Genomic DNA, 20,440 nt, shown 5'->3' with positions numbered 1-20,440 from the left:
CTACCTAAGGTACCTTATCCTACCTGAAGGCAGGATAAGAAGCAACGGATGGAAATTTATCAAGGAGAGATCCAACATCCAACCTAGAACTAAGAAGAAATTTTCCAACAATTAGAACAATTAATCAGTGGAACAACTTGCCTCGAGAAGTTGTGGGTGCTCCAAACTAGAGGCTTTTAAGAAGAGATTGGATAACTAATCATTTAGGACTAATTTGTCCTAAATGATTGGATACCATTTAGGACAAATTGGATTTGTCCTAAATGGTACAGGGTTTTTTGCTTCTTGACTTTTCTATGCCCTGGATTTGCCTAGAAGTGAAAACATTTTGATAGAGATCAGGAAGCCCCATCTAAGATCCAAAGCAAGAGAAGCAGTAGATAAATTGTCCCAACCCAACAGGTGGAACAAGAGCAGGGGTGAAATCCAGCAGGTTCTGACAGGTTCTGGAGAACCTGTAGTGGATATTCTGAATAGTTTGGCGAACTGGCAAATACCACCTCAGGCTGGCCCCAGAGTGGGGTGGGAATGGAGATTTTGCAATATCCTTACCCCAGGAGTGGGGAGGGAATGGAGATTTTGCAGTATCCTTCCCCTGCCACGCCCACCAAGCCACACCCACCAAGCCATGTCCACAGAACCGGTAGTAAAAAAAATTGGATTTCACCACTGAACAAGAACTATGGATATTTGGGAGGGGGAAAGGTAGGGATGATCTGAAAAACAGGAATGGCTCCAAAGACAATTTGAAGTACAGGAATCAATTCACTAAGGCCATTTTAGGAGGAGTGTGAACAGGACTGCTTCTCCAGAGCTAACCCAACCATGAGGTAGAGCCGAGGGTAGGGATGGAAAGTGGGGAGCAATGGAGAATTGGTGAAGAGGAATAACTAGAGAGTGGAAGAACGATAACCTTTTGTTCAGTGTCTTCTCTTCTTCTTGACAAGATGTGGTCAATTGGAATTAATTCTCAGAATCTTTCAAGGTAGAGAAATACCCCAGGATAAGGATACATTGTGTTCCAAAGTCAATATTACTTCAGTAGATTTATTACAGCAAATCCAACCTATTCATCCTGATAAAAAGATATGAACTTTTGTATCATGATTAATTTTATCCAGATCTGTAATTACATCAGCACTGGGAACGCTGGAGCGGAAGGAAGGGGAAAAAAAAACACCCTCCACTGTATGTCTTGTCTTTAAAGTAAGTCATCCGACAACCAACACCTCCTAAATAGAGATGATGTTGTACAATGGCAAACAAGGGCACAATGGATCCCTTATTCTGGGCAGGAATCCCTGTGGGTTGCACCCACAAGGAAACAAAAGGAGGGTTGTTCGCACTTCAAGGCACCTTGATGCTGCCATTTGACTTGACTGTTTTATTAATTATGCCATCCATTAAGGGAGAACTTTCTGACAGAGGTGGCTACCTTCTCTGGCTCTGAGCGATTTGGTCTGCTTCCTATTGGTTCCACATGTGTTTGTTCTCAATAGGGGAGGATTCCAGGGTGAGAAGGAAGCATTTCTGATCCATTCGGGTCAATCGAGTGGAAAACTTAGTTTTGCCTTTGCTTCTAATTCTTCCATCAACACTTGAATTAATACTAATATCAAACAGTTGAACGGTTCCCCTCCCCCCTCCTTTATCCATATGACTCTGGGTGAGTGGTGAAATGTAAAATTTGTTACTACCGGTTCTGTGGGCGTGGCTTGGTGGTGGTGGTGGTAATGTGACTGGGTGGGCGTGGCCAACCTTTTTTTTTTTTAACTTTTAAAAGCATTTTTAAAACTTTGGCCGAAGAGGTTTATTATTTATTTTATTGGTTTGATTTATATGCCGCCCTTCTCCAGAGACTCAGGGTGGCTTACAATGCGTTAAGCAATAGCCTTCATACTTTTGTATATACCTGCTTAGTAGGGCTTTCAGCCCCTCCCAAGCGGTGTTCTTTTTTATACAAAGTCAGCTTATTGCCCCCACAAACCGGGTCCTCATTTTACCTACCTCGAAAGGATAGAAGGCTGAGTCAACCTTGAGCCTGGTGAGATTTGAACTTGCAGTAATTGCAGGCAGCTGGTGCTACTTAACAGCACGTTAGTCTGCTGCGCCACCAAGGCTCTTAGAAAAAATACTTTTAAAAAGCTCCAATGATCAGGCAAGTCAGCTGGGATCGTCAGAGCCTTTTAAAAGCATTTTTAAACAACCTCTTCAGCCAAAGAGGTTGTAGAAAAAATGCTTTTAAAAGGGTCTGACGATCCCAGCTGAGCCACACGATCATCAGAGGCTTTTTTTCTTACTTTTAAAAGCATTTTTTTGGCCAAAGAAAAAATGCTTTTAAAAGTAAAAAAAAGCCTCTGATGATCGCGCGGCTCAGCTGGGCATGTGGGGGGGGGGGCAGGGATTTTTGCTACCAGTTCTCCAAACCACCTGCCGCCATCGCTACCGGATCAGGCGATCTGGTCCAAACCGGGAGCATTTCACCCCTGACACTGGGTAAATGAGAAGTAGTTCCAGTTAAGTCCACCCATCCTGGTACTGCTTCCCTCCCCAAACACCAAAGAAAGAGAGCAACAAAACAAGGGGTGAAATGCTCCCCGTTCGGCCCAGTTCCACCGAACCAGTAGCGATGACGGCCGGTGGTTTGGAGAACTGGTAGCGATGGCAGCTCAAGGCTTTGCTCACACACCCAGTTGTTTTTTACCCTCTGTGCATGTGCAGAGGGTTGGTGCACGCATGCGGGTGGCGTGTGCACGGTGCGGGCGGCGTGTGCACTTCCGAACCGGTAGGGAAGGTAAGTAGATTTTACCCCTGCAACAAACTAAGACAAATCTGTGTTCATGTAGTTAGGAACTCAGCATAAAAGGGAATGGAAAGAAAATTGTATTAAGTTTTGTTCAAGTGAAAGATTAAGATCAGGGTTATGATCTCCCCCAAATGAGAGATCCATTTAACCATGCTGGACAAATTATCCATCCAATGTATAGGCAGAAAATTGGATGGACAATGTCTGAATTTGTTCAAGGAAAGGAGAAGTTCTCCAACTGCTTCCCAAGAACACAGCACCCATTTGTCAGGAGAGTGGTGCGGTCCCTCTGGATATTTCTCCCTTTGGTTGAAATAAAGCAGGTATGTCCACCCTTGGCAACTTAAAGACCTGTAGATTTCAACTCCCAGAATTCCCCAGCCAGCCTGGCTGTCTGGGGAATTCTGGGAGTTGAAGTCCACAGGTCTTAAAGTTGTCAAAGTGAACTAAAGTGTGAACAGCCAGAGACGCTGCAGCCTTTCTGGTGAGATGAAAATCTAGGAAAATGCAGAGCATTTCAAGTTCATCCAAGAACATTACTTTCCAGCTTTGGAATTTCTCTACTTTGAAAAATACATAAAAAAATTCTCCATGGCCACTTTTCAGGTTTGCACATGTTTAACTTGTTGTTAAACCATCCGTTAGATGGTTACTTTTCTTTGCCACAATAGTCTAGTTCATGCATTTTGCTCATTTGAAAAGAAGAGCATCAGTTCAAAGGAACAGCTTATCAGGTTTATTCCAGGAAATGTATAATGGGAGTGTTGCACTTGGAAGGAAAAAAAAAATGCCATAGATTTGATATCTGGAACTCGAGCACATTATTTTCTTTCTACATTTTCCAAAGAAGACTCATCTTCCATCAAAGACCCTGCAAAGTAATTCTTTCTCATATTAAGCTCTTGAGATAAAGTTGTGCTCATTGCTTGTTTCTAGCTTTCTTTCAACATGCTGATGGGAATGGGCTTTCCAAGGGAAAACACAGATAAAAATATTAAGTTGGAAGACTTCCAGGTAATTATAAATAGAATCTCGGTGATGCTTCTCCTGGGTCATAACCTCTCAGATTCACCCTCAACATGAAACATCTGATGAGAGGTTTGAGGACTCATCCATCACAGGAAGCCCAAGTAGATATGATTTCATTTTCCATACCTATATTGCCTCCAGTTTTTTCCACACAACCATGTTGTCTTATCGGGAAATCTGGCAGATTCCATTCAGTGCTATTATCTGTGCTGTGACAGGATTCGTTTTGAGGGGTCTCACACTAGTATCTACAATTAGAGCACTTTAGGGTGGATTTCCTTTACTTATATCAGTGTGTTTTACACATTGATCCTAAACCAATCTGCCAAAAAGGTGACACTTTAGCACTGCCGTGGAGTTAAGCAATATTTTGTTGATTTATCAAATACAGGTAGGTGTATAATCAAGAAGCAAACTATATCCCAATCATGGAACTGCCAAGATCACCCCCACCAACACTAACAGAGCAAGCCACTAGAACATAAAATGAGAGCAAATCCCTACTAGCACTGATGGTGTTACCTAGTTTAATAATGAAATGTTTGCAAAAACAACAACAACCAAGCACCAAGGACTCCACACTTCAACCCTGAACTACAAATATTATTTTCTACAGGTAGGTGTAGAAAACACTTTATAGAGCAGAATCTGTGCTCAAAGGCACTTTCTCTAGATTAGTTAAGTAAAAAAAAAAATCACATCTACATGTAATTATTGTTATTCTTGCAAAAACTTATTCCTCAGGGTGAAAGATATCACTTTCCCTATATAATATGAATGTGTTTTTAATTTTAATCTTGTTAAATTGCAAACTGGAAGCCATCTCAACCAGTTTCTACTCTACTCTGAACAGATACTGTATGCTGGAGGACAAAATCATGGCTGTCTTTATGGCCATGTTGCACTGCTTGACCTGACCCATCACTTTAGATGGATGGCAAAATTATAAAACAAGCTGCAAAGCTTTTAGTGGACCTTTAGGTTACCTTGCAGTCACTTAACGTAAATGGAGTCATAAAGATAAAAACGTACAAACGACCCTGAGTCTCCTTCCTATTCTTTGCTCTACATTAATACAACACCACCAAATTTTGATAAAGTGGTTTACGATTGGTAGAGTTTAAGTTCTCTAAGCATCCCTGCCAGAAGTGGGTTTCAGCAGGTTCTGACCAGTTCTGGAGAACTGGTAGCGGAAATTTTGAGTAGTTCGGAGAACCGGTAGTAAAAATTCTGACTGGCCCTGCCCCCATATATTCTCTGCCTCCCAAGTCCCAACTGATCCGGAGGAAATGGGGATTTTGCAGTAACCTTCCCCTGGATTGGGGACGGAATGGAGATTTTACAGTATCCCTTTCCCTGGAGTGGGTTGGGAATGGAGATTTTACAGTATCCTTCCCCTGCCACGCCCACCAGGCCATGCCACGCCCACCAAGCCATACCCACAGAACCGGTAGTAAAAAAATTTTAAACCCACCACTGATCCCTGCTATAAAGCAATGGAACAATGGTTCAGAACAGATGTGATGCTATAGGATTACAGGTTGGGTGGAGGAGAAAAAAAGAATAATAATGTAGATCACACTTTTGAAAGAAAAAAAAATTGATCTGGTCCCAATCTATGCATTGTCTAGATCTCCATTCCCACGCCACTCTGGGGCCAGCCAGAGGTAGTATTTTCCAGTTCTCCGAACTACTCAAAATGTCTGCTATCGGTTCTCTGAACTGCTCAAAATTTCTGCTACTGGTTCTCCAGAACCTGTCAGAAACTGCTGGATTTCACCCCGATTTGTCCCTTTTCATATTCTTCATCTCCAACCTTTTATAGAACCGGAAGGGGCTTCAAACAAGTACCGAGATGTGTTCCTTTTGGTTGCTCAGGGCTTCTTTAGGCACAATCAGAGTCCCGAGGCTTGATGGACGCACGACAATCTAACACTCACCCATAACAGGCTTATTTGGGTGAGATGGTCAATGGTCAACCAATGGACCAACCTCACTGTGACTAGTGAGGTTTTCATATAGAAATCCCTGACATGGTTAGAGCATGGGAGAACAATCTTTTCTTGGTTAGTTCCACTTAAGTTTTCAAAGCAAAACTGATTCCATAGCAAAACTATGAGCAAAACCCATTTTAGAACAAATGTAATTCCAGAATCAAGAAGAATGTGTTTTTCTCCCTAGTGATGTTCACAGGAATGTTCTTTCTGCAAGAGGCATTTGAATTTAGACCAGATTACAACATCTTATTACCAGGCCATTTACCCAACTGCTTTTCTCGTTCCCTTTAAGAATATGCTTTGGCAAAAAGATCCAGTGTCAGCAAAGCATGAAAATTTGCAGGTATGCAGGGAAAATCCTTGAGAGAGCCTACCGTTAGAAGGCCCTCTGGCAGGAGGCTCCATTTCACAAAGGCCCAAGAGAAGTTTAACTCACATCTTCCATTTTGAGTTTAAGAGTGCTTGGATTGCGTCAGGCAGCCTAATGTCTCCCTCAACAATACCATAAATATACTCTCAAGCAGAACTAAATGTGCATAGAAATTATATTATGTATTTCCAACTTGGAATGGAAGGCAAACACAGATTGAATTTCTCAAGTACCACAGGAAATAAATTGCGAGTTAAAACTGCAAACCTGCACAGAGTTAATGTTTGCTTAACCTGACTTTGCGGTGTAAGCATGTTTAAATGAATATTGGATTTAGGCCTGTTAGAGGCCATAATCCTGCTACATATGTAAGGAGCACACATTTTTCCATGCCAGTTTCTTACTAAACTATCAGATGTTAAGTGCTTGAAGGGGGGGCCACCAAGTTAGCTCTGTTTTTTGTCTCTTAACAAAGTTTGTCATATCTCTGTAGGGAAGGGTGTGTGTAAAATAGTTTAATTCAACACTAACGAGAGAGGATAATCTAAAAGAAGTCCATCTCTCTCTCTCTGAATGCAAAATAGGATGATAAGCATTTGAGAAAATATATCCCCTGCAAATTGTGTTCATTCAATCAAGCAGAGGCATGATCTGAACTAAGGTATCAGGCAGGTGAATAAATTACTTTGTCTTCAAATCAACCAAATGGACAATTTTACCTCCTAGGATTGCAATTATAAACATCTTATCACTGAAGCTTGACTCTATGGAAATGGAGACACCAGGGGGGTATATTGATAATTAAGGTTCTTGCCTAATGCTTTCTTCCTAACAAAATAATTTCAGTACACTTACTAATTTGACAGAATGTTTTAAATGATTTATAATTAAGTAGTAACGTCCCTGAAATAGAATATTATCATAGGTTAATGGTCTCCTGCTGGAGCAAATGTTTATTTTCCAAGTAGGAGTGCTAATCCTCTAACAGTGTTCAGCTACAATGATATTATTTTCATAATAACAAATGTCTAGTTCATTATCTTATACAGGTGAGTGGAGCAGATTGACACGGCTGCTTCACCATACGATGTATTGACCCAGTTTGCTCCAGGGGTGCCTGTAGCAATTGGGACTGATGGATGGAAGGCTGATTTTAAAGCACAGCTCCCAATTTTTGAGCATCAAAGAAGCAAGTGCCAGACTTTCCTTTTTTAAAAAAATCCTAACACACTTTCAATTCTTCTTCTCCTTCCCCTCCTCCGCATTAAATTTCAGCTTTGTCCATTGTGTCCTTCAACGTTTTTTCAGCTCACAAAAAACTTTGGGGACTATGGAAGGAATTTATTTCCTTCTCTAGAGATTGGATTTCTCTTTGGTCTGAGATGGGTGGATCAAGGAAGGAAGAAAGGAAGGAAGGAGGGAGAGAGGGAGGGAGGAAGGAAGGAAGGAAGGAAGGAAGGAAGGAAGGAAGGAAGGAAGGAGGGAAGGAAGGAATCATGAGATTTCAATGTCTTCTCATAGTAGCCTGTAACATCTGAGTATCACATCACTGAAATATGATGAGATTTGGCTATTTTGCAAGATTTGAGCTATTTTTAAAATCTTGTTTTTATTACATTTGTCGGCACTCACGCCATCAAGTTTTGTTGCATGGAAAAAAACTGTCAAACATAAGACTGCTTGGCTGTTAAAAACATTATGCTTATATTAAAAACCAAGCAGGTAAAAATGAAAGATTGCCCTAGGAAAAAAAAAAACCTACAGAAAAACAGATAACTTCTGTTTTAGGATATATGTACAGGTAGTCCTTGACTTACAACCATTCGTTTAGTGACCGTTCAAAGTTACCACAGCATTGAAAAAAGTGACTTGTGATTTTTCACACCATTGCAGCATCCCCATGGTCACATGATCAAAATTTGGATGCTTGGCAACTGGCATGTATTTATGACAGTCACTGTGCCTCCTGGTCATGTGATCCCCTTTCCGACCTTCTGACAAGTAAAGTCAATGGGGAAGCTAGATTCACTTAATAACCACATTACTAACTTAACAACGGCAATGATTCGCTTAAACAACTGCAGCAAGGAAGGTAGTAAAATAGGGTAAAACTCAACAAGTCTCTTCCTTAGCAATGAAAATCTTGGACTTAATTCTGGTCGTAAGTCGAGGACTACCCATGGTCACCATCTTCCATCATATGTCTCTACCTTTTTGGCTAAAACATTTTTGTCAAATCTAACATTTTCCCTTTCTGACTCCATATGAATTGCAGCATAACTATTTCATTCTGTAGCACTGTGGTTAGAATGCAGCATTGCAGATTAACTCTGCCGACTGCCAGGAGTTTGATCCTGACCAGCTCAAGGCTGACTCAACCTTCCATCCTTCCAAGGTTGGTAAAATGAGGACCCAGATTACTGCTTAGAGAGGGCTGTAAAGCATTGTGAAGCGGTACATAAGGCTAAGTGCTATTGCTATTGCTACTCAGGTTTATAGAAAGGTCTACATCAGGGGTGTCAAACTCAAGACCTGTGGGCTGAATCTGGCCCATAGGGTGCTTAGATCTGGCCCATGGGGCTGCCCTGGAAACAGTGAAGGACTGGCCCGTGGTGCATCTGCCAGCAAAAACGGCGCTTGGGAGGGCCATGTGCAGCCATCCCGAGCTCCATTTTCGGCTGCGACGGCCTCCTGCAACCCTCTGCGAGTGAAAACGGAGCTCGTGAGGGATGCACATGGAGCTCTGTTTTCACTGGCAGAGTGCTCAGGCCAACACAGGTGCCCCCAACACAAGTGACGTTGAGCTGGCCACGCCTACCCTGGCCATGTCCACCCAGCCCCTGAGGTCAAACACAACCCTGATGCAGCCATCAACAAAATCGAGTGTGACACCCCAGTCTACATCTTCTATTGAAATGTATATTTAAAAATTTGTTGATTGGGGGTGTCTCAGGGAGGGTGAAAAAAAAATTAAAACTGTGTTTGTGGCCATGCAGTCAAAGTCCTGCCCAGTTTGGTATGCATACATTTAAAAAGGGAGGAGGAACTTCGTCTGCACTATGGCGACACCATCTTGACTTAGTTAATTCTCCCATGGACTCCCTTGACGTCGATAGGACTTTCCTTATAAACTTTTATCATAAATACCGGGTATATGTTAAACTAATTTGTATATTAAATATTAATAAACTAGTTCCAGAATGTACAGTAAGAAGCAAGTGCGTGAAAAAAGATGGAAATTCATAAAGTAATAAGTAGGAACCCTTGGGTCCTCAAACATGGTCCTCCCTGATCTTAGTCCAACGCCTAACTCACTTCACCCCCTTCCTATGAGCTCTTGGCTTTTACTGCAAGAACCATATATCACCAAGTGTTTAGCATTTTAATATCAAAAGTACATATTCATTTATCAAATGTTCCTATTTCTATCGCTGTTATCGCTTGTTGGCATCCGGTCACTGTGTTAGTAGAAAGTTGTCTCAGATCGGAGGAATTCAAAACTCCTGGACCACAATTCTTCCCTCTCCCCGCCTCCCTCCCAACTTGGATTTGTTTAAACTGTCACTTTTTAAAGAGGGTCCCATCTCCTACACATATAATCCCTCGGAATCAGTGACCTCTCTAAGGCTACTCCCAAAGGATGTGATCCTTCTGCCTGTGAAAATGTTAGTCGGGCTCAGAGAGGAAGGTCTTGGCTGACAGCCGTCACCTTCCTATAATTCATGGGCCACTATTACTCATTCGTTACGTTATACGTATTTAGCACGATAAACTCTTGGAGCCTAAGATCGAGAGACGAAGACTGAGCCAAGAATGCTAAAGAAGAGGGAATTATGCTCAGTTCAGATGGGCGTCCACTTCTCAATCATTTCATATCGGACAGGATAGTAGTAAAACATCACTTCAAAAGTCCAGAAATTATATGTTGTCTCAAGATGCTTTTTTTTTTGTGCAATCAGGACAACACTGTGTGTCTGTGTGCACATGCACATCCGTGATCTATCTGTTTTAGAAAAGGAAGTATTTGTGGCCCATCCAAGGAGGTAGTAACATATTCCTGTGGCAGAGATTCTGTGATATCTTTTAATAATCTCTTTGTTGTTCTTAGTATACTAATGAATTCATTGGTAAAGCAGTTTCTATTGATAAGTACAAAATATGATAGATTTTTTTTCTTCTTCTGTAGTTTGCATTTTGCGTCTGTACTTTTAATTTTTAAAGGTTCTTATTTAAAGATAAAAATCATTTTGCTTCATGATAAAGAAGCTTCATAATGAAAAATAAGAGCAACAGGACATTGTATCTGAATGCAAAAAGTACCAATATATACTGAATTAGGTAGATTGAATAAACTTTAATATCTCAAAACAAAACTTTTTTAAAAACCTTCTTTCACCTGACCACCATGTGATCTGCACTTAATTGTTTTCTTGTATAAGTTTTTCTGAAAAAGGAAGCAACTGATAACAGGTAGTCTTCCATTTACAAGTATTTGAGCCTGGTGATGTAGTGGTTAGAGTGCAGTACTGCAGGCTACTTCTGCTGTCTGCCAGCTGCCTGCAATTTGGCAGTTCTAATCTCACCAGGTTCAAGGTTGACTCAGCCTTTCATCCTTGCGCGGTGGGTAAAATGAGGAGCCAGATTGTTGGGGGCAATATGCTGACTCTGTAAACCGAGAGGCCTGTAAAGCACTGTACAGCAGTATATAAGTCTAAGTGCTATTGCTATTTGATTTACAACCAATTGAAAAAAGTGACTTATGATTGATGCTTTTAGTTGCAACCATTGCAGGATCCCCATGGTCATGTGATCAAAATTCAGGCTCTTAGCGACTGGCATGTACTTCTGATAGTTGCATGTCCCAGGGTCATGTGATCCCCATTTGTCATGGTCCCAGTTAGCTTCCACAAGCAAAGTCAATGAGGGCAGCTAAATTTGCTTAATGACCATGTGATTCTCTTAGCAACTGCAGTAATTCCTTTAACAACCATGGCAAAAAAGGTCATAATATCAGGTGTGTCTCACTTAGCAACCACTTTGCTTAGCGATGGAAATTCTGCCCCCAATTGTGGTTGTGAGTCGAGGCCTACTTGTATAATAAGGGTGGTCCTCAACTTACAACAATTTGTTTAGTGACTGTTCAAAGTTACAACGGCCCTAAAAATGTGACTTACATGACCATTTTTCACAGTTATGACCTTTGCAGCATCCCCATGATCATGTGATCAGAATTCAGGTGCTTGGCCTGAATATTTAAGACCATTGCTGTGTCTCAAGGTCATGTAATCACCTTTTGTGACCTTGTCACAAGGAAATTTAATGTGGAAATCAGGTTCATTTAACAACCAGGTTGCTAACTTATCAACTGCAGTTATTCACTTAATCACTGTGGCAAGTGATTGGCAAGAAAAGTTGTAAAATGGGACAAAATTCAATAAATATCTCACTTGACAACAGAAATGTTGGGTTCAGTTGTGGTCTTAAACTAAGGACTCTACCTTGAAATGTTAGTCAGCCTAGCAAGAAATCCTTCATCTCGTTCAGAGGTTTTCCTCCCATTTTATTAAACAATCTCTTCATGTGGTGAGGATGTACAAAAAAAAATAAAAATAAAAATTGGATCAGCTAATTCTGCGCTGTGGAATAATGGCATTCTTCCAGCACGATGCGATCAGAGAATTAATTAGGAATATTGAAGGGTAAACAGTATCGACCTATACCAGGCATTCTATAATGAGGTGCTTTTGCTCAGTATGTATTCAAAAGTTTCTCTCCCCCTTTCCATACTTGGCATTAAGAGAAGAATTTATCTTCACTTGAATTTATGTAAGTCTCCTTCCATCCTTGCCTCCTTTTGTAGTTATGTCTTTGTGTCTGGGCAGAGGAAGTGGGAGAGGGAAGCTAGACTGTTGGCTATTATGTCTTCTTACTCCTTGATTCTTTTACTCACAGGAATGTCAGCTAAGTTCATGGTCAGTTGCTTCAGGACGGGAGAAGACCCTGCCTCTGTCTTATAACCATCAGATTGTTATGGCTGAACCAGTGAGGAAAAGTCTGGGGGCCCCAGGCTGGAAAATCTCCAAATTCATCACAAGATTTTTATTTCTAAAATTGAAACAAACTCTCTTGGCTTCCTGTTCTTACTCCTCTTTCCAAGAAATGATGAGGGCTGTCTGAGGGGAAGATACAGACTGGGAAGAAGAAATATTTAGAATGTCCAAATATGTCTTTTATGATGACCAGTTGCTGAACTTCACTCCAGGCCTAAAAGCACCCCGCTCCCCGTCTCCGCTGAGATGTGGTAAAATTGAATGGGGTTGGCGTATCTACATTTAATTTTTCTGTAGCAAAAGAAGCAAGAGAAGTTATAATACCTCCAGCAGCTGTACAGTTAAATGTTAACTTTAAAAAAAAATAGTGCAAAGGAAATGATAAATTGCTCTGGATCCTGTTCTAGGCCACATAGTGATTTAAGAAACATTCTTCGAAACAAGTAAAATAAAATAGATTTGTTCTGTTCACTTCTGCAAAGTGGCTGGTTTAGGCTGAAAAAATAAAATAAAATGAATAGCAGCACAATTAATTTTGGTTAGACTCCTTGCTGAAATAATTAAAAGTTTTATTAAATAGAGGGGGAGAGAAAGAGAAAAAAAAATCTGGAACCACTGTTGGTATAAACCAACTTTCCCTCAAACTGGTGTCCTCCAGATGTGTTGGACTTCAAGTCCCCTAAATCCCCAGCTTGAATTCATTGCCTCAATGTAATTTATTTTTAAAAAACAAACAAGAATTTGCATAGCATAGACTTAAAAAATGCTAAGTGCTGAAGGGGTGAAGTGTTAAGGGACATGCAGTAAAACATAAACAGAAAATAAATGACTAGTTTTATATTAGACATATTAAAAATTAAATACAGCTTAAGATTGTTCCAAATCAAGGTTTAGATAAAGCCACAATAACTGTGGTTTTGTGGTAAATCATTTTTCTGACTCTCTGGAGATTTTGGATGCTGTGTTGGATGTACAGTTCTGCAAACAATTTTTAAAGTAAAAACAAACATCACTTTTCTTTGAAGCAATTTAATTAAGTTGGAAATTAGATTTTTAATGTACCTCTTATAAGTTCATATAAGAAATTATGAACTAATAAAATGAGATGTATAATTCTTTGCTTTATATCTGAAAGTGACATGTCAATTACAATTGATGAATTGGTTTAGTTTCTTCTTCTTCTTCTTCTTCTTCTTCTTCTTCTTCTTCTTCTTCTTCTTCTTCTTCTTCTTCTTCTTCTTCTTCTTCTTCTTCTTCTTCTTCTTCTTCTTCTTCTTCTCCTTCTTCCCCCCTCCACTTTTTCTGATCACCCTCAGAATCAGAATATCTTTTCACTTTAGTACTCTATCAATTGAAGTATCTAACCGGAGTGTCACACACACAGTCCTGCCAGGAGCTCAGACAGAGAGGTCTGTATGGAGAAGTTTGGTATGCTGTTTAGGATAAATACTTCAAAATCCACAGGACTCCTGATTGGAATGAAGCCATTATCTTCAGTAGAAGCTGAAAGCAAGCTGCAAATGTTTTGTATCTTTTTACAGTGATTTTTTTTTTACACTAGTTGTAGTCATTAACTATATACGCTGTGGAACATGGATCAATAATGTTTGAAGGTGGAGGGATGCAATTTGGCTCCTTAAATTTAGAGGGTTATAGGATCCCTGATGATATTTTTTCGGGGGTGGGAACATTTTTTCAGCCTGATTTTTGCATTTAAGGAGACTTAAAGGTGAGAATGATTTTTGGTACCAGGATGGCCAAAATGTTGTGGTGTGGTTTTTATTTTATTTTTTACCTTTTGGGGGGAGAAAGAGGAAAGGCGGGTTTAATGATAAGACTAGAAATGTCAACAGAGGCACTACCTTCTCTTCTGCCCTTCCTTTTTCCTAAATTTTGCCATCAATTTCAGTGGAACAATTCCAGGGGGGAGCCAAACACATTCTGCCTGTGGCTCTACTCTGGTTCAGTAGAAGGCAATGCATAGATGAAGTGTGTTTCTGTTTCCAAAGCACAAATCCATCCATTAGAGAGCAGTTAAAGATAACCTGTAGCAAAGATAATGTCCTTGATTATACTCCTGTTTGTGTGCCCTTTTAAAATTGGCACTATAAACAAGCATGAAAAAAAAAAGAACCTTTTTCGTCTGCAGCAATTGAAAAGCACATCTTTTTGACTTGTTAGAGTATTACTGGTCTTCAGCTTCACTTATGTGGGTGCTTTGCAACACAGTATTATCCGGTTCAAACAGTCCAAGTGTGAAATATGGGTAAACCGCATACCAAACTGGTACTAGAGATCCAGCAGCACAATAGTTTAATTACATTGTGGTCGTTTTCAAAGCCTTGAGTGCAAAGTGCTGTGGCTGCTTCCTTTTAGCATGTGGTTTTGGAGACAGGCAGAGGGTGGAATGGAAAACCGCCCAGCGTGCTCCAACAGACATATAATTAAAGCTGATGAGTCATGATTGGACATGTGTTCCAAGGAAGGAACTCCTTGCCTAAGTCTTGAGTTCCTCCAACACCCTCTTTAAGGGAAGGAATTTGGGCTGGTAAATGATTTCCAACCGTTCTCCATTTATTTTGATTGATTTCCCCCGTTTGCATTTGCTCCCAACAGAACAAAAAAGTCCATATTGTCTAGAGAATTTAAGAAGGACTGCAAAGGCATAAGTCTAAATTTCTCGTGGTAAGCTCTCTGATTGACTTTGGGTCGCTTAGCGTTTCTTAAATTAGCCTACCTTGTAGGGCTATGATAGGGTAAAATGGGAGGGATCCATTTTTATTCATGCAAAGTACGGTGATCATGAACATTACCAAAAATAGCCGCAAAAAAGATTCACTCAAACCCGAGGAAGAATTTGGATAGATGTTTAAACCTTCCTGTTTAAAGGTAAAGGTTCCCCTCGCACATATGTGCTAGTCGTTCCCGACTCTGCAGACGAAAAAAGACTCTAGGGGGTGGTACTCATCTCTGTTTCAAAGCCGAAGAGCCAGCGCTGTCCGAAGACGTCTCTGTGGTCATGTGTTGCCTTCCCACCAAAGGTGGTCCCTATTTTTCTACTTGCATTTTTTACATGCTTTCAAACTGCTAGGTTGGCAGAAGCTGGGACAAGTAATGGGAGCTCACCCAGCTACGCAGCACTAGGGATTCGAACCGCTGAACTGCCGACCTTTCGATCCACAAGCTCAGCATCTTAGCCACTGAGCCATGATGAAGAACTTCCTGTTTAGGCAACCAGATATAAAGGAAATCTTGCCTCTCTGCTTCTGTCTCTATGGTAATGTTCGTTGGGTTTCTAAACTTATACAAAAACAATGAAAAGGCAATTTTTGACACTGCTTTAGTAAACTATTAAATAATAAAAGAAATAACTATTGGCAGGGGTTTTTTTTCTTTCTGTTTCTGGTTTATTGCTTTCTGTTTTCAATATTTGATTGTGAGCCACCCAGAGTTGGGTTTTAAGATGGCCAGCCTATAAATGTTGTAAATAAATAAGTAAATGGAGGAGGAATTGAGGACGGTATCATTTTTCAAGCTTTTAGCTTTGTCTCTCCTATACAGATATTAAGTGAGTGGGGGCCCCTGCCTCTTCCGCAGCCACTGAGCATCTGGCACACAGCCAGGAGAACAGGAAGAGCCTCAGGGATATGCAAATGCCTCCCTGGATTGTACTGTCTGCCTCAATCTGAATCAGTCCTAGGGACGAAACAGGACCACCCTCAGACAGGGAAGACCAAAGGCTAAAATGGTTCTAGCCCACAGCCAAGAAACTTTATTTGAAGCCCAGAGAGAATGAACCACCCATCAGAGGTTAGAGGCTACTCAAGAGATCCATGATCGATTTTCATTCTTTGGAGCATAGACATTTCAGAGCCTGTGTCAATAAATAAATAAATAAATAAATGTTCGTCTTATCTTTCATTTGTTTTACTTTTTGTTGAATTGCTTCTTCTGCTTAGTTCCAAGGCTCTTAGCCTACAACTTCTATCACCCAACGCCAGCATGATTTCAGAGGAAAGGGGAAGTGTAGTACAACCCGGCTGGAGTTGTACTACAACTCTTTTGAAGTTGTGAGTTCTTCCCTCCTTCATTGTGAATAATCACTAGCAGTTTACCAAGAGTTTACAAAGTAAGTCACCCCTGGGCTAAAAATGAAGAGAAAGACGCAGGCCAAATTTCCAGGTTGTACCTGTGGAAATTACTGATTGTGAATCTGCTTTTGAAAATAAAAGGCAAAGAAAAAGCTTCTTCTACTTGAACATGACTTCTGGCAACTGGATGGCCAGCTGGTTTTTCTTGTAAGGATACCAGTGTTGTGACCCAGGCCCAAGTAAGTAGTAGGAAAATCAGTCAGTGAAAAAACAAACAAACTTTATTCGAACAGCTGAGAATTACTTCATTCCCAGTGTCGTTCAACTAAATTAAAGCAAATTCCTCCCAATGCAAATTCCTCAGTCCTATCGCAAACCTTAGTCCAATTAGGCAAACTGTCAAAGGCCTTTCTTGGCAAACGTTCAGAAGTCACAGATACAAAAATAAATATAAGACGTAAATGAAGAAGATGGCGAAGCTACCAACATTGTTTTCTGGCCAAGCCCAAACGCTGTTGCTGGTCTGTTTTAAGCCTTATGGGAGGGGCCAATCATCTCTTGGCCCTACTCCCGAGTTGTCCTCTTTGTTTGAGATGCTCTTGCCTTCTGGCAGCTCTTCTCATGCGTGCATTAGGAACAGGCTCCTCCTGTTTCTCTGCCTCACTCCTATCAGGCTCTGGAGGCTCTGGAGTCCGCACCTCACTCCCCGATGGCCCTGGCCCCATCTCTGCCTCTGACGCAGAGCCTTCATCCGGGCCTTCCCCAGCCTCCAGGAACATGGAGGAAGAACATGGCCCATGTTCTTCCTCAGCCTCATCGCTGTCCAACTCCGCTGCCAGCTCCGCAGGCTGCTGGCGGACCACAACAACCAGTGGCCATCATCTTATTCTGGGATGCATACATTAGGTTATTTAGAGGTTAGTCTGGTTGAATGTGACTGAATCTATCCTCCTATTACCACATATATTACGTTTCATTAGTCACTGGATGTAATGTACTGCCAACAGTTCAGGTCTAAGACTGAGGCCTTCTACTCCTCAGCAGGGGAGCCAGTAGAAATCAAAGGAGAAAGATCCAAGGTCCTGCAGCAATATTTCAAAGCTTGGCAGGAGAATGTTAGACTAGATACCGCAAGACAAGCCTTCATAAAGTGACATGATTATTAGCAGAAGAGATTGCTCAATGACAGCCTGCTTCCAAAGAAGGTTGAGGGGATCCTAAGGATTTGAGATATTTCTTGTCCCATAGCCTACAATCCGCTTGGTCTCCATGTTTCAATTCCATAGTTTTGTAGAGCTTTGACTTTCGCACGTGATCTGGTGGTAAAGAGAACAGCACGTTCAAAGAACTATGCAGAAATCACGAAAGTGGGCCTGCCAAGCAATCTCTCCTCTGATTTTAAAGGCTGGGCAACCTGTCCTATGCTTCTCATGGTAAAAATAACTAGCTTGCCTGTCTGGAGCAAGACTGGGCTGAACCTTCAGGTCTGAGCAGCTAACCAGTGTGAACAACTAGCACTTTATTATTTATTTGGTGGAGGGCATTTTAGTTTTTGCTTTTTTTTTTTTTAATGCAGCATTCCAGAAAATATAATCAGTGGCATGCATCCAGCTCCTACTTTGAAAGCATCAAAGTGGATGCAGCTGTTTGTGTGCCTGGTAGTTGCCAGTTTGATAGTGTGTAATCATATTTGCATAAAGATAAAAAGGAAGGTGTTATAGCACAGAGAAGAGCTTATGGTTTCACCATGCATTAAAGGTAATTTTAGACTAATTAGGTATAATTTGTTAAGGAATTCTTCCTGGCAATCACGACTCTGATTTTGTAATTATAGGACAATGCTTGCTGTGGCTTTCAAAGGCAGGATAAAGCTCCCCCAAGGGGGTCATGTCCCACACTTGGCAGATCTAATGGTGCCACAAAAGACAGGTGTTTTGTCAGATTTCAGCCACACACTTTCGCACCTGCAACACATTAACTGCAACAGTGATGTTAATGAAAACCAGGTGCTTCTTCCATAGTCTAAATGAGGAGTTGGCGCTGATGCTTATAGTTTACTACCTGGAGACTCCCCTATCTCTCTTTGGAGGAGTGTGGGGGAAACTGTCATATATTTTGCATTTCAAAGCTTTGGTACAGGAGGAAGCTCAAATATATAGTGAAGCCTGCTCATCATCACTCTCACTACCATAACTACTACTACTGCTACTACTACTATTACTTTCTTCTTCTTCTTCTTCTTCTTCTTCTTCTTCTTCTTCTTCTTCTTCTTCTTCTTCTTCTTCTTCTTCTCCTCCTCCTCCTCCTCCTCCTCCTCCTCCTCCTCCTCCTCCTCCTCTCCCCCTTGAGTTCATTGCTATAAAGGAAGGAAGGAAGGAAGGAAGGAAGGAAGGAAGGAAGGAAGGGAGATTTAACCAGGTCCATCTTCTCAGGAGAAATCTGGTTAATTTGATTTTTTAGGACCACTAGATAAGACTAGTTAGATAGGACCACAGTAAGACTGGCTAGGGAATTTTGGGAGTTGAAGTCCACCCATCTTAAAGTTGCTGAGGTTGAGAAACACTGCTTTCCCATGTAAAAAAAATATGATCAAGATGTACATCTTTGACTATTTCTGTGGGTGCCTCCTTCCTCCTAGTATTACCTTTCACAACACACAATTCAATAGCACCAAACCAAATTTTTAAAGAAAATGTTTTTTTTGGGGGGGGGGTGTTACGATACACAAGTGTGCAAATGAAGCATCACTTTTCAAATCATTTTCAGCAGCTGTGTCTTTACTACAGTTTGTATGACTGCTTCGGAAACGGCTCCTGGAAGATTTTGCAGATGTGGGCATGCAAACCTCCTTCCCTTCCTTCTTTCCTAGCAAAGATGTGGTTGTTTGAATAATTTAAAAGCAGCAGTTTTTCGTTTGCACTCCTCTGGCTTGCAAAGCCCTCCCCCTCCCTTTTTTTTTTCAAAAGGCTGTGCCCAACTCTGTTGTGTGGCGTGGGCTTGTGCACTGTATTCACGAAACACCTGACTATCTGTCATCCAAATGAAAACTCAGTCCTTTTGCTGAGTCTGATAAGAAAACGCTACGTAAACCATCACAAATGTCTTGTCATAGAAGCTTGATAATGACTATTAAAAGATTAGCAAAGAACTTAGTAAATCTCTTCTTACTTTAGCCTTCCTTTTGAATCTCAGATCGAAGGTGGCTGAAGACATACATTATGTGTGCCTGATCTTTCCAAATGTCTTTCAGGGCTTCGGATTATTACATAATTCATTATCTTGCTTGGCCCCAAACTAGAGGCAACTTTTCCTGTTTCAATTTCAGTGGTCAGGCAATGAATCAGAATCAGAATGGAACTGGAAGGGACCTCGGAGGTCTTCTAGTCCAGCTCCCTGCTCAAGTAGGAGATCCTATACCATTTCATACAAGTGACTGTCTAGACCAGAGGTCTTAAAACTTGGTAGCTTTAAGACTTGTGGACTTCAACTCCCAGAATTCTTTAGCCAGCATAGCTGGCTGGAGAATTCTGGGAGTTGAAGTCTACAAGTTGTCAAGTTTGAAGATCTCTGGTCTAGACTCTTCTTAAAAACCTCCAGTGAGGAAGCACTCACACCTTCTGAAGGCAAGCTGTTCCACTGGTTAATTGTCCTCACTGTTAGGAACTTTCTCCTTAATTCCAGGTTGCTTCTCTCCTTGATTAGTTTCCATCCATTGTTTCTTGTCTTGCCCTCTGGTGCTTTGGAAAATAAATTGACCCTCTCTTCTTTGTGGCAACCCCTCAAATACTGGAATACTACTATCATGTCCCACCCCCACCCAGTCTTTCTTTTCTCTAGACTAGCCAAACCCAAATCCTGCAACTGTCCTTCCTATGTTTTACTCTCCAGGCCTTTTATCATCTTCGTTGCTCTTCTTTGTACTTTTTCCAAAATCTCAACATGTTTTTTGTGATTTGGTGACCAAAACTGGATGTAGTATTCCAAGTGTGGCTTTACTAAGGATTTATAAAGTGCTACTAATACTTCAGGCTTGGGATACAGGTTTCGTTTGTATGTATATGCGTTTGTGTGTGTTTTAGACCAGAATAATTAGACCA

General features: G+C 41.1%; 1 protein-coding gene across 1 annotated transcript in view; it reads left to right on the top strand.

Annotated features, from left to right (window-relative positions):
* Window positions 1-16,163, top strand: part of NFIB (nuclear factor I B) — a 284,732-nt gene extending 268,569 nt beyond the window's left edge. Inside the window, exon 9 of the mRNA XM_087886296.1 lies at window positions 12,155-16,163. Within this exon, the coding sequence (XP_087742422.1) occupies window positions 12,155-12,379 (225 nt within the window). The 3' untranslated portion in view covers window positions 12,380-16,163. The remainder of the gene's footprint in view (window positions 1-12,154) is intronic.
* The last annotated feature ends 4,277 nt before the right edge of the window (window positions 16,164-20,440 follow it).

The sequence above is a fragment of the Pantherophis guttatus genome, chromosome 2 (assembly GCF_059756535.1).
Source record: "Pantherophis guttatus breed Tessera chromosome 2, ASM5975653v1, whole genome shotgun sequence".
NCBI classification, from domain to species: domain Eukaryota; kingdom Metazoa; phylum Chordata; class Lepidosauria; order Squamata; family Colubridae; genus Pantherophis; species Pantherophis guttatus.
The sequence above is the reverse complement of the archived record's forward strand: the minus strand, read 5'-3'. Positions and strand labels throughout refer to the sequence as shown.